This window comes from Trachurus japonicus, chromosome 10, assembly GCF_045865225.1.
Source record: "Trachurus japonicus isolate A0001 chromosome 10, Traja_1.0".
NCBI classification, from domain to species: domain Eukaryota; kingdom Metazoa; phylum Chordata; class Actinopteri; order Carangiformes; family Carangidae; genus Trachurus; species Trachurus japonicus.
Window position 1 is genome coordinate 13867721 of NC_140916.1, and position 15519 is coordinate 13883239.

Sequence of the window (15519 nt, forward strand, 5' to 3'; positions counted from 1 at the left end):
CAGTCAGTGGGCAGCTTTGGTGTAATTTGGCCCACAGGGACTGTTGGCAGTAGGTGTGGGGATAAAGGGAGCAGGGATGGTGGGGTTTGGAGAAAAGCAGGCTTAGTGTGGGGCCTTGGATGGAGGGGCCAGCAAGCACATGAACAAGCACAGGAAAGCATTAAATAAACATTAATGGAACTAGGTTACAGGAGATTTATTAAGGAGGCTTTTTGGGCCCACACTGTAGGGTTTTATGCAGCACTTTAATAACTCTCTCATGCACACAGGTAAACAAACCAGGTAATTTATTGCCATCCTCATAGGTGGCCATTGTGAAAACTGTTTTAACTTTGCTTTGGCCCATAAATGGATGTTTCTGACTTTTATTGTGAAATTCAATGATGTCCAGCCCTGAAAGCTTTTTTTCCCCTACATCTAGGGTAAGTCTGCCTTGGATATGATTTTGATGTCACTTTGTGGTGTTAGAAATGAGTGCCCTTAATCGCAGCTTACTGATGTTAAATGTACTCTTTCTGGCATGTCAAACATACAGATAAAAAGTGACTGATTAAACACAGTAATGAGGACACTGTGGCAGGACAAAGAACTAGTTCTAGATTTGTACAAGGACATGGTGGGTTTTGGCAAGAACAGGGGATTTGCGGAAGGGAATTATAAAAACATGAACCAACAGAGCACTGCCACTGACATATTTAACATCGGACATCCTCTTTGTAAGATGACACTGTCAGACATGATGCCGTCAGAAGCTGGAGTTTTGAAAGCCAAGTCTTTGTGTGATATGCTTAGTGCCGTGCCGTTTTGCCACCAGTTGGTTTTTAACTATAATTGTACATAGTTCCAGCTGTGCCAGCTTCAGTTATTGAAATTGCCTTTAAAAACTGCAGTCCCAGAAACTCAGAAAAGGTGAGACGGTGAGCTATAAAATGCCTATATTTGCAAAATTAAGTGCTTTAATCTGACCATTAGCATAAAATCCAATAGGCATCCCACAGTTATCTTTGGTAGCATCCACATTTGCAATATCGAGCCTTCTAGCCCTCGAGCATTTGTCTTGCACTGTGTTGGTCAGGTTCAGTGCACAGGAAGTGCAGACTGTAGCTCTCCTCTGAGGACAACTAGAAGAGGAGAGCAGAGACTGACAAACAGGGTCAGGGCAACCAAAGGCTGCATGATGCTTTACCTTGAGTCCCATCGCCTCTGCTCCCTGCTACGCTTAAAGCCCAGGTGACGTGAGTACCAGACACAGCTCAGACAGCAGACTTCTGAAAGTTCACTCAGAGTAGAAGAGGAAGAAGGGAGTTCTTGTCTGAGTGAGAGAATTTAATGGGAAGAATATCAAGGGGAAATGTAGAAAGAGAATCACAAAGCGAATGAGTTTGAGTTAGACAGTGGTGGACAGGGAAAAAAATAGAAAAAGATTTATCTTTGGCGAAGGAGAAACCTTAAAGGCTAGGACTCTGAGAAAGTAAGGGAAAGAAAAAAGTAATAGACAACCTGACAGAGGCATTCAAAGAATGATTGTATGCTTCTGTGCACGTGTAGTGTACTATAAAGACACACACATATACACACACATACAGTATATATTTGTGTGTGTGTTTGCAAGTGTTTGCCTGTTCATTCTGTGTCTTTATGTGTGTTTGATGAGGGCTCTGCCATACCGGTTGTGTTGCTGCAGGATAGTGTGCGTCAGGCTCCATCAATATGACATGTCTTTGATGTGGAAATACAAGGAGCAAAAGCCCAACCAGCCTCAGTCCAGTCCCCAGCGGGACACATCTACCACTGTGCATATGCATACATGTTTATTTGAGTTTGTGTGTGTGTGTCTGAGAGAGAGAGAGAGAGAAGTAGAGAAAGCGAAACACAGAAAGCCACAAGCCACAACAAGCTCCAAATGTTACTACTGCTTTAATGTTTTTTAACTCACATTCTGTAAGGGAGGCAACAGCTTTGACCCAAACATTTTCCCGAGCTAAAGGCGCTGTGGACGCAGCTGTGGAGTGGAATCAATATTTCATGTAAATGCTGCTAATAAGCATTTCCATGTCCGTGATGAGAAATATCAACATGTCTTTTTGCTGCTGAAATGACACACTGATATTTTTCTTGCTGTTTGCCATGAACCTGTTGCTGATCCCCGATTCAGTTCTCAATTTAACATAATAAATATTTATACTTTCATGATTTTACAATTATCATTTTATCCTTTCGAGTTAATTCTCCATTCTGGCCAATTAGGCATTGTTGAGAGGGAGCATTTTATATGAAGTTTAGTCTGGCACTCAAAACTGACTGCATTTGAATTTTTGGATGAAGTACTGAGGTTCAGTTTCACTAATAAATGACACCATACCATATGTCACTGTTCGTGGCAGATTGGTCCCAGAAAGTGTTTTCTCAGTCATTTTAAGACTTCACCAAACATCTTTTTTTTTTAGTTTTACTTTTACATCTGTGAGTGGTGGAGTGAGGGGGAGGAGGACAAAAGAAGAGATAAAGGCAGTCGAACCAAAAGAAAGGGGAGATTAATCAGGTCGAGGCAGACAACAACATAAAGACAAGCAGGAGTAAAGACAGAGGGATGAGCCCTTCCATCAGGCCTGTGTGTGGGCTTCCTGCTAACTTGGACTGTGCCACCAATTCTCTGTTTTGGTAAACACTAGCTTGCAGGGAGGTAATCCAACCAGTCTGCCCAGTCAGTTTTTTTTCTTTTTTTGTACTCCTTCTCATCTTTACAGAGGCATTTCCACAAATACACACTTAAATATGGGCACATGTAAGCATGCACATGCATCACGCACATACAGAACAGGCACAATTAAATGTGGTATTTATACCCACATTGAAAGAAATGAGCGTAACTAACTTGGCTAGAGACATAGAACAATCCCTGGGCTTCAGCATGGAAGTCTACCAAGATGACAGAACAAACAAACAATAAATAAATGCCACTGCAGAAAAACAGTGGCTTCCACGTCGTCCTGGCTCACAAAGAACAATATCTTGAAAACTGTTTAGCCCTGACAATCACAGGCCACATGCTGCACCACCAGCCTGTGTATGTTGCCAAGGCGACCGCATATGAGCACTAATTGCTTATAACTGTACCCATGACACAGAGAACAAGAAACTGCTGCCTTAGTATGTAAGTAGTATTACATAAAGAGGCAAAATACAATCCCAATTATGCTTCCCTGTATAAGTTGACAGTAACATTGTCTGCATTAGCTTTGAGAATATATATATATTATATACATTAGAATAGATGAGTGGGTTGTTTTACAAAAGATGATGTGTATGTTTTCACAGATTAGATTACTATTAAACCTTTAACTTAAAGCATTCTGTCATGTGTGGCCATGCAAAACCACTCAGCAACCAGTTATACAGTATGTTTTCTGTATTTAGACAGAACTGAAGTATTGAAGTACTGAAGTGCATTTTTATCTTCTGCCTTTCTATGTTTTCTGATAATATTTTACTTGCCAAGGTTGAACATTATTTCTTTAAAAAATTGTCCCCACAGGTCAGAAAGCACTGGCGATCAGTCAATCTGAGAGGTTTTAAACAAAGCAATAGGATAGTCAGACATCTCTGTAAGAAAAAGTAAAGGCAAAGTGCATCTTTAGTTTAAACACTGGTAGCAAAACCTTCAGGTTGTTAACAATGTTTCTGATCATCTGACTGTGAGTATTTGTTGCTCTGTTGGATGTGTTCTTTGAGATCGATATTGTCATGTTACCATATCCAACAGAATTGATGGACAGAGCTAAGAAATAAAGCCGGTTTTATAGTAATTTTTCATCACAGTGATGAACTTTGAGCCATTTGACAATAATAACCGTAGCCTATTAAGAAAGCAGATGGAAATGGCTGAAGGTACAGCAGGTGTTGTACACCATTGTTCATTCATTGGAACTGCTGATAGAGTTTCAGCTGCAGGTAGCTGTTGTTGCCCCATGCTCGCCTATTTTTTGCTAGCATGTACATGCATGTAGATACAAGCTAGTGTGTGTGTGTGTGTGTGTGTGTGTGTGTGTTGCTGCCATCCTCATCCCACCCAGGACGTGTGAGTCTTGGAGTTTCCAAGCGCAGTCTCCATGAGGTCAGTGGCTGCTGTGATAATGCTTAACTGATGCCGGCTGTCAATAGCCATTCACCAGGAGAAAAGTGCTCCGCCTGTTCAGTAAATTACACAGTGCGACGTGAGCTGTGAGGTTCAAAACAACCTGACCCCACTGTTGTTGGAAGAAACAATAGAACAATGACTGCAATCAGCTTTTCCAGAAACCATCTGTGTCATGCTGCTGACTACAAAACACCTTTCCATTACTCCAGGGCTACAGCTATTAGCTCACCATGCTATTGACTTCAAAGTGAGATGGAGAGGTTATTGTAATGGCACATTAGATTGTCTTTGACCCTCCTTTATCCAGTGTTTTGTTTTGCTGACCTTGACATAGGTGGGCCTTTTGAATCCCATAAAGCTTCTGAAGTGATCATTTCTCACAAAGGCTTGTCTTTTCACAGATGAACATATTTGTGATGTGTCATTGTATTCCTGATTACCGTAGCTTTTAAATATGTTTTGTTTGAGTTTCAGTCATTATTTTTCTTCTTCCTTGACTCTGTCCTCCTCACGGATTCTGCAAGCATGCCCGCGAGCAGTATGAGAAACTATCCACGATGCATAAGAACATGCAGAAACTGTACGAGAGCATAGGCAGCTTTTTTGCCTTTGACCCTCACTCCGTCAGTGTGGAGGATTTCTTTGGAGAACTGGCCAACTTCCGCGTCCTCTTCATGGTGAGTAATAAAGTTTATGGTTTGTTTACATGTACATGAAAAGTTTTATTTTGCTGTTTTCTTCAAATGAGATACATACAGACTAACGGAAACCTCCACCCACACATGTTCATACTCGCACACACTTTCACTTGCTGACACACATTGGGCGTCATTGAAATGAGAACATAATTTGTATGTTGCACATGGCACACACTTTTACCAGACTTTAAGCAGGTCTTGACAGATGGTGAAGGCATGTGTGAACATTATAGTGTAATATTTTAATGGATGAAACTGGATGTAAAAGTTGTACGGTGATTTGGTTTCACACTTCCGTAAAATTGACGATCTCATAAGGGACAGATTTTTATAAAAGACATATGAAATTTGAAGCAGGAGAGGCAGAAGATATTCTGACATTTGGTTCCTTGCATCAGTCATGCTCTAAAAACACTTGATCCTTCACTTGCCATAATAAGAAGTAATCTCTTGTAATTATTCTCCATGCTTTAACTTCAGTGACCTCACTATGACGTCATCTGGGTTATTTTCTCAGACTTGGCGGTTCTCTTCCTGGGCTTCAGAGGACATTATACACCACTATAATCTGTGTGAACAACATGGGTAGAAATATTTATCATCTGAAAATGTGTGTTTTTGAAACAATCTGCTGCTACATGTAGTTTCAGTTCTCAGGGTTACTTCATTCACCTAAAAAATGCCAGGCAGTTTGCAGGTGAGAGAAAATCAGATGTTTTTTCTGGTCATTCATTGTGGTATTTGAATTTGTTTGGTTGGCCCTGACATTGCTTTTCAGTTTTCCTTTTAGATTCTTGCACTGTTTACTGCAAGAATGTAACCATGCCCACCTGCTGAGTGACTTCCTTCCATATGGCATCTTTTAGGAGGTCACAACAAGTCCACTGATTCTTCCAAAGAATTTCTTTTTTTCTGCATTGACATAACCGCTTACAGAAATCTTTTTCTTTTTTTTTCACTTTAACATCTTGGTCTGTAAGGTTTAATTTTTATTTTTATTGTTTTGCTCCTCAGAGATGGGGAGGGGAATTTGATTTATTTTAAGTTTTATTTAAAATTTTCAAGTTAAGATATTGAATATTTATTCCACCAACATGGCAGAATCACACTATTATCAGAGGAATATAAACACAAAGTTATTCTTCTGAGCATTTGATGGATCAGGCATGTGTATCATACACATGCAAATATATTCAAAACATTTCACAAATGAGACCCATCATTTTTAATACACATGCAGAAGTACAGAAATTAGTATACATACATTTTTATATATATATTTATATATATAGACTATAGACTGTATGGATAGAAGCATCGGTTTTGTGCTGTACATCTAAATAGGAAACAATAATGCTTAATCACATTTACATGAGTAAACATGGTGTTCTTCTTCTTCTTCTTCTTCTTCTTCTTCTTCTTCTTCTTCTTCTTCTTCTTCTCATTACTGATTAAGACTCTTGTAGCACTGGCTTAGAGGCTGGAAGGAAAAAAAGACAAAGTTATAATTCAGATTAGAATATATTATTTGAAGGAATAGTGAGAATATGAGAATGTATAATGTCAGTGTCTCACTGATAAAAGAGGCTTGTGCAATCGTCTTAACCTGTCAAACACAATTTCATTATAGCTTGAGGCTGCTTGTGTGTATGAGTGTGCATGTGCTTTCTCCACAGGGCATTGTAGATATTGTAGGATTTTGTTCAGGCTAATGAGTCTACAGACTTGGCAAAGTACATGTAGATAAAGTTCTACTTTACTTTCCATCTGAGAGCTTAAAATAATTTTCAGGATGGCTTGGAAAAAGTTTCTGTATTTTTTTTTTTTACTTAACTTTAACTTATATTAACCTTAAGCAATACAACACAATTGTCAGTGTTGGACATTACACATTTAAATCTATTTTCACTAGCAAGGACCACGCCACAACGGTGTGAGTTCAATCATTTAATGAGGGAGTGGACGGGTGAGGGTGAAGGAGGTCGGAGTCGGCTCCGCTGGTCTGGAGGATGGAGTGACGGCAGGCGAGTGAGACTCAGGATGGGGCTTCCGTCTCAAAGGGATTCTGTCTGAGCTGGATGCGTGCCCCCGGATGATGCCAGAGGGACTGATGAGGTCCGAGATACCTGGATACAAAGGGGAGAGGGGTGGGTGGGTCGAATCGTCTAAGGCAAACGGAGGAAGAGGGGGTGACCAGGTATATGAAGGCTTGGCTTAGTGATTAGAGGTGTGGTTGAGGCGTGGTCTTGCTCCTGAACCTAAGTTAACTAATTAAATTAATTTGTGAGCTTTTACAACACAAGTGAGAGGAGTATATACAAGTAAAAAAGCTACTGAGGTCGAAGTGGAACGTAATTTCACTTTGATGAAAGTAAAAGTCAAAATTCCCTCTGCTTCTTGTTGGTGTTACAAGAAGTGTGATAACTAAGAACAGTGAACCAAGCACATGGGGCTAAACATATTAGCTAAAGAGATAATAATAAAGGCAAAGTAAACACCACGTCATCTCATAACAGCACACATTCATTTTTCTTGACTAGATGAGTGTGTTAAACATTTATTCAAGTGTCTGTGCACTCTACCTTCTACAGTCTATCCATCCCTCCTGGCACCGCCCCAAAATTCCCAGTGTCAGGATGATGACATGGTGTCCAGAAGGCATGCTCTCAGTATTCACAATCCATTAACGTGAATGGCAAGGTCCCCTTGTCTGAATCCTTCTCCTCTCTTTACTCTGATCCCCATCTGAAACCAACTTTTCATTCCTGCTGATCAAAGAGCACCAGCACACAACACAACGCTCCCTCAAGGATTCCAGAGTTGCATATCTCTAAAAGAGGCATCCACCCAAGAAAATAAATTATTCTCTCAAGCAAATAGCTGCATATGAATATTTTATTACTGATTTAAACTTTCCTGCTATGGATAAGGGGAGGGAAGTGAGTGGGATAAAGTGTTGTGCCGTGGTTAAAATGGGTGGGGGGGACTGGTTACAAGTTAATGTATTCATATAAAAACAATCCTTTAATCACCATATTCTTCAGATATTATTTATAGTTTTTGGCTCTTCAGCTCTGCTGACAGAAAGGCTAATCCCATCTGCTTGCATAGCACAAGGAATCAATGGCTTCTTCTACTTAAATGTTGTTTTTCATTTTTCCTACCCTGTAAAAACAACTGAGCTAGCTCCTTTGCAGCACAATTAAAACCTTGCTCTTAGATTTTCTTGTCAGTGAATGAGTGTTGGAGAGATGTCTGATAGTTTGTTTTATCTTTGACAAAGTTGCCCTATATCAACCATTTCTGATTTTTTCCAAATGACAAATCAAATGAGGACTATGACTCCTTGTCAGTTAATAATTTACAAACAGCCCTGAATTTAACTTCTCGTTATGCCTGGTGTGCCCAAGACTTTTATTTCAATATTGAGACATTGAGTTGTTTGACTCAGACAAAACATCTTTGCTGACTTCCATCTATGTTGCATTGCCCTGTGTAATGCATTCACAGCACAAAGCATCTGCAGTATTAAAGAATTCCATTGCAATACAGTCACCCTAAATTGCTTTTACTAAAAAGCTAGGGCTTAATGCACCCGACCGACATGAGGCATTTGAGTAAACGCATTGACAGACAGTCCTCACAGAACTGAATGTAACTGATAAGAGAATCCATTAACTCTATTTTCCTTCTGTTTCATTCTCTTTCTCTCCCTCACTCCCGTCCCATTCTCTTTTTTTTCTGTGGCCAATGAAATATTATTTGATTTCAGCACATGGAGTCAGTATTCGAAGTCCAACAATTTGTTAATTTAATGCTGCTGCCATATTCTGAAATAGAGTATGAGTGAAATGCAATCGCAGGGTCTGTATGTGTAATCCTGACCAGGAGCATGGGGGATGAGGATTTTTCCATTAATGAGTTATCAAAGCGCAGCAGATGGGCTGGGATGAGCTAACAGTCTTCCTTGTTGATTGAGTCACTTTCTAATAAGACCAAAAGACCCAGGCCGGGTTCGCAAAGTAGCAAGATAGAGCATCTAAAAGATTAGAATGACTATTTGTGTGTGTGTGTGTGTGTGTGTGTGTGTGTGTGTGTGTGTGTGTGTGTGTGCATGTGAAAGTGGGGGTTGCATTTGTCCACTTTTGAGCCCATTTGATATTTCTAAAGCTTGATAATTCCTTCACAATATGACAAATTATCACAATCATGCTGCTCATCTTGAAGATAAAGCCCTGACAGTGCCACTCCACCCACCTTCTCGCTTAATCACTTTCATGTTTCCTCAGTATTTTTCACTTAATGTGGGCATGACACAGGCATTATAATCATTGCACCAGATTTTGGAGGTCACCTATCAATATGGGAATACATCTATACCAGAGAGCAGAAGTCTCACAATCTGTAACTTATAACTTCTTGAAGCCACTCCCTCCCCCAGCACTCTGCCACACAGTGTAACAGATGGCTAATAAACACATTTGCTGCTTAAAGCCCAGGCGCTGTAGTGTTTGTAAAATTCAAATGAGATATAGCAGTGACACTCTCTGTGTGAGATCACTGGTGCAACGGAGCACTTGGAAATACTCATTGCTCCCTCATTGGTCTGGCATACTTGTATGCATGGGAGGGGAGCCATGCTGTGGGAGATGTATTGTGTTGTGCAGGGTCAAGGAAGAACAGCAAACACATTTCATGAATTATTGAAAGAAGAGATCTGAAAAAGGGAAGGTGCTGCCTGCCCCTTGTTGGTAGATTGGCCCTGTGGGTTGCACGGCATGCCGTTTTCTAGCCAGGTATAGATAAAGGAGTGCTTATAATCCACATCTTAGACACTCTGGAGGCCATGAAAGTGACACACGCTCACTCTGTCTCACGGTCTCTGTGAGCACGGGTGTGCCTCTGCAACAGTGGTGTTGACAAACCTGCCTGGCAAAAAGGTGCTATTATGCAAAACCACACTTTTCTGAGAATTTAAGGATTCTGACTCTAAATTTACATACCCCCCTGAGCAATATGCATGCAGCACATTTTCCTATTTTTCACCAGAGGGGTTCGGGGCAGAGTCAGTCATAAACACAGCCCCTTGACAGTTAGATTTGTTTGTGTAAGGGTTATTAGGCAGAAACCAGGCCAGAGAGGACACCGTCTAACATGGCTGATAATCTTATAGGAAAAAATCTTTGACCTTTTTGGGTCAGTACGTAGTGATGTGCAACTCATACTATATTTTACTGTGCCGCTTTCTCTTAACCTCTATGACTGTCTTTGCCACTCTGGTTTTAAATTTTGTTGCGGAACACTTTATTTGATTGTCAGGTTTGCAGTCACCCTATTGTACCTTACAATACTTGTCTTTCTTCCCCTCAACATTTCTTCCTCTTGATGCAAAAATATCACTTTCAGCAAGTGAGAAAGGAAGTTGAGTACTTGATCAAGTTCAGATACAGTTTATTTGATTTCTTGTATAGCTGTTACTGGACTCATAGGCCTCTGTCAGTGGCTTTTAAATGTCTATCATACATTTCTATATGGTGTTTACCTCAGTTATAAGATTGAAATTCATCTACAACATTTATATTTGAATAGACAATTGAGCTCTCAATGGGTGGCACTATAACCATAGTTATGATATTCACCAAGGGACCGATGATTTAATGTGAAGTCCAAAAATAACTTGTTTCCATGGTCACAAATCATATTTGATATAGAGTCAATGAGAGCACTCAAGAGACTAAATGAAGCACATGCATTTTTCTGTACATTTTTTTCTCATATTGTTGTAATTCCTGCAAAATATTTAAAGAGATTCATTAGAAACAATCTCATGTCCTGTGGTTTATAAGCTCCATGCTGATGAGTATTTTTGAAAACACGTCATGAGGATTGTTTATCTCCTGCGTGTCCTCCTACAATATGCAATATACAAGAAAATGAGACCTGATACAATCAGTTATTGCCAACAGCCAAACAGAGGCCATCAAAAAGAAGGGTAAAGGGAAAAAAATAAGAGAACAGTGAAAACATATTTGTTGCCACGGTAATTAGTGGTGCTGTTTGATTAGAGCAACATAATTACATTGCATAATCATGTTTGCAGTCAAAATTAGTTGTTTGTTTAAAATAAGTTTTGCCGGCAGGATTTTATTTGTAATCTGCATAATTTATCTTCCAACTTATGCAATACATGTTGAGCAATGCACTGATATTACTTCCAAAATGAATTGAATCCTGTCAGAGGATGAGGGCTGGGATCAGTTTGATTCATTCTGTCAGTCTGCCCATCACTTAAACAAAATGCACAAGTTAACTGTTTCATTCCTGAATATACAATGCAGCTGTCGACGAGTCTGATGCCGTGTACACAGTCGATACCCCCTGTGGAGCAAAGCTGATTCACTCACACACCATGATAAAGCAATGAAAGGCATGTTGGTTTTTGAATGTTTTCACTGAATTGTTGCAGCTGATGAAACAAAACATATTTTCTTCAGTTTTCATACGGCACATAACACCAAATCTCATTTACTCCCTCATTATTTTCCTTTCGCTCTCGATCAGGCCTCTCTCGATCACCCTCACTCGACTTCTCCATTACCCCCCTCTCTTCCTCTCCTTCTTCCTCTCTCATTGCCCTTGTCATCCGACAAGGAGACAGTGACAATGAGGGCTTGTGTCCTTGGACATGGAGCAAAGCTCTACTATTGACTGGCATGATGAGCTGCTCTTTCCTTGTTCCTTCCCCACAATCCCCGTAATCCCTCAGTCTTAGCTGCCAACATGACACACACATCAGGACCACAGGGGCATTTGATGGGAGGGGGCCTACTGTCGCCACTTATTATATCAGTGCACAGACAGGGCCATGCCTTCACTTACTGACACACACACACACGCTCTCGTTCTCTCACACACACGCACATGCATACATAAGGGGGAACACCATAGATGAGCAGAAGCAACAAAGATGGACTCCAGTGTGAGCATACAGGCTCATATGGATGTATACATGCACAGTGCGACCTCTTCACACACACACACACACACACACACACACACACACATACATACACTAACACCTACGATGGGTCCTGTCAAGGGCTGCACCACAGGCCCGGGATGAGAGAACATTCTGTTGTCCCCAAAGGTCACGCGGTTGCATCTTCCTCTCTGCTGGCACGAGAACAAACTGACACATTTGTAAAGGCTGAATCCGTACCGTTGATTATCTCTCTTTCTCTGACTCTTTCCTGACATTTCAGCCAGTCACGAAGGAAGTGAAGGATGATATCTCTTTCTCCCTCCTCAGAGACTGGCATGATGCAGTTTTTCTTTTCGTATGCAGTGGCTCCATTATATTGTCAAAGGAAATGTACTGGCATGGTACATGTGTGTGTGTGTGTCGGATTGTGTGTTATATTGATGTATTATTGACAGTGAGTCAACTCTGTGTCATGAAATATGCAAAACACTGCTGAAGCCTTACAGACAAATAAGCTTGTACAGTATTTTTTTAAAAAAGCTCATAAACAAGGTGTGATATGTTGTTTATTCCAGCAGCCTATCTCTAACTATCAAACCCTTCTCTGAATAAGAATTTGCTGATGGCATGCTCCTGCGTCTGAACACTATACAGTAAAAGACTGGAGGTGGCAGGAGCCCCGATTCTGATTTTATCTGTCTGTGTGCGCCTGTGTGTGTGTGTGTGTGTGTGTGTGTCTGCGTGCATGTGTGTGTGTGTGCCTCATCAGGAAGCAGTGAAGGAGAACCACAAGAAGAGGGAGATGGAGGAGAAGATCAAGAGAGCCAAGCTGGCGAAGGAGAAAGCAGAGCGCGAGAAGCAGGAGCGCCAGCAGAAGAAGAAGCAGCTGATTGACATGAACAAAGGTATGCCACTTCTCCCTGCGCCACCACAGAGGCAGAGACTGGGAGGCAGGTGGGGAGCTAGGAGGAGGAGAACAGGAGGATAGAGAGGGGGTTTCATGGAATTGTGCTTCACACAGATTTGAACTCATAAGGAGGAGAATAATGCACAGGAATGGGGGGAGTCGTCTTTTTCAGCTGTGAGGGAATCTTATACTTACTCCCAGAGCTGATACAGACACAATGCTCCCAAACAACAGGAAGATTATGCTACTTTTAGCTTGTTTCTCCACGTTATATTTGCACACGTGGACAGAAACATTCTCTTCTGCACAGTCTGTATATATTTCTAAACATTTAATACATTTTAAGCAATAGGTTATATTTCAGAGCAATACCAGTTATTGGAATGTAGTGATAAAAAATGCAAATACTTTGTTGTTTGAGATGTAGGTCACATATAGGGATTGGAAGCTGGGGCGTTCTTGCAACAAAGGCTAAAATAAATATGTAGATTACACTTCCAAGCTGTTATAGGTTTGTCGCATGTGCAAGTTGTGACAGAAAATGATCATTCCTCCTTCCTCCAGTGTGAGAAGTTTGCGGGCAGTGCGCTATATTTGTTGTACTGTAGTGAATCATTTGAATTGCTCTGTTGTCCTCCAGCGATACCAGTAAACCATGTATTGATCAGTATAAGTTGCAGTTGTACAGACATGAGAAATTAGAGCAACAGAGCTGGATGGCTGTGTCTAGTTATGCCAATGACATTGAGAAGGAATTTCAAGCCTGAAGGGACTTTGCAAGCAGTCATTATGGTCTTTTGTCCATTTTTTTGACAAACAGACTGGGATTTTCACAATTCACCAGCTTCTAAATGTCAGCACTAGCCAAGGACCCCTCTGTAGCTCAGCCATATTGGGAAATGTGACAAGACAGTCTTCAGTATGCCACAAACTCTGCTAGATAATTGATGCATGCTACTTTTTTTTCTTTTTTTTTTTTCCCTGAGCAGTGACCTCTTTGAAAGCCTCACTTTTAATAATCCAACATTGCTGAGCTGAAGGAGGCTGTCTACCCCTCTCTCTCATTCTGGCTAACCAGATGGAGAAGGGTAGAGAAGTAGGTATGATATTAAATATTTCTGCCAGAGCAGATTTTGATCTCAGTTTCTGAATGCCATAATATGACTCATATGAATAAAACATGAGGATGACATGGGCAACGTTGCCTGCAGCTTTGGAGATAGTGGGGATTGTCCTCCAACCAACTCCTACTGTAGCTTGTTGGACTGTCGCGATCACAATGACCTTGGCAGTTATGAAATACACACTTGATGCGCTAAACCCAGGCTTTTTCACCCGTCAAGGTTCTTACCTGCATTGACTACACACTTTCATTAAACCTTGAATGGCTCCTTTTGTGTACTAACTTGTCTCTATGTGGAATGAAATCAGAGACGGACAATCAAATACAGAGCTCCTTAAATGCATTCAGTGAATGGAAAGCTGAACTTAAGCCAGAAGGAGGCTGGAGGTCACAGCAGCTTGGTGCTCTGCCCTTGTGTTCTCAGCCTGTCTTTAAGCTGTTCTATTGGAGGCCAAATCGCAGGCTCCTTTGTGTGTCTTTTTTCTCACATCTTTATTATGCCACTGTGCTGACCACAGCTGTGACCCCAGAAAACATGTTTTGGCCATACCTCAAGAATTCATACACTAATGATAATTAGATACACTTGATACCTTATTTTTTCAGGTCTTATGGGTCCGTTTTATGAACACAGTATCCCAGTCACTCAAGAATGGAAGGATTAAGAATTTTTAGTCAAATTTCAAGGTCACTCCGACCCATAAAAATATTTTTTGGGCCATTTCTCAAGATTCATAGCTAATTATGACTTAATATGCATATGTTTTTGTTTGTTTTTTCAGTTATTTTATTAAAGTCATTTAAACACATACACTGTGTGGAGTCTGGGCATGGATTTAAACTGCAACATCTGGCAGAGACATCCAAGTGCAAGATGGTAGTGTAATTCTAGTTTTCTGTATCTCTGCTCCTCTCCAGCTGACGGCATTGGCTTGAGAGTTTTGGCTCTTTATTCTCATTCTGTTCTAAAATTCTATATGTGCTTCAGATATTTTGAAGGATTTCATATTTGAGGAGACTTTTTACATCAGTATTCCATGGTGAGAGCCTGCTATGTTTTCTGGTTGATGAAAATAAGCTAGTGGTACGGGACAAAGAGAGAGTTTGATTCCTCTTACTATTAATTAATCATGTCCAAAGTTTTTGCGCATTAATTTTGCGTTTTAAAGGTTGAAAGGCTAAGTAAAATACTGAAGGAGATCTCACAGACAGGCAAGCAGTCAGACAGACGGACAGATCTAACATTGATAGAAATAATGGTTGAGTGGTTGACCTGAATATGGTGTTTTACTGTTTACAAATCCATTAGCATGAACAGATGGAGTAAACATATGGCCATTGTATTTTAAGCATTATGTACAGGCCAATATATTATCTGTTTTATGGATTCACTGATTTAGACACTTTATTGTTTAAAAGACAGTTTGATGGATCATGCTATTGGGTTTAATGCAGTTTCAAGAGGCTATTTTTGAGAAGGGATAGATTTTTTTTGTCATTTCACAAATTGTGACCTAATCCTCTCCGCTTGCAAATGATTAACAATGAAATGCATATTTAATGAGAGTTTAATTCATTTAGCTTTTTCCAGGATGGCACCAGGATGGGGGAGGGCAAGCAGACAAATGCTTTTAGGAAACTGATTTAAAAATATTTTTCCCCCCATGCCTA

At 40.5% G+C, this 15519-nt stretch overlaps 1 protein-coding gene across 2 annotated transcripts in view; it reads left to right on the forward strand.

Annotated features, from left to right (window-relative positions):
* diaph2 (diaphanous-related formin 2) overlaps positions 1-15519 on the forward strand; it is a 345696-nt gene that overhangs the window by 273975 nt on the left and 56202 nt on the right. For both annotated transcript variants that reach the window (XM_085789352.1, XM_085789351.1), the window contains exons 27-28: positions 4651-4815; positions 12588-12723. In XM_085789352.1, coding sequence (XP_085645478.1) covers positions 4651-4815; positions 12588-12723 — 301 coding nt within the window. The remainder of the gene's footprint in view (positions 1-4650; positions 4816-12587; positions 12724-15519) is intronic.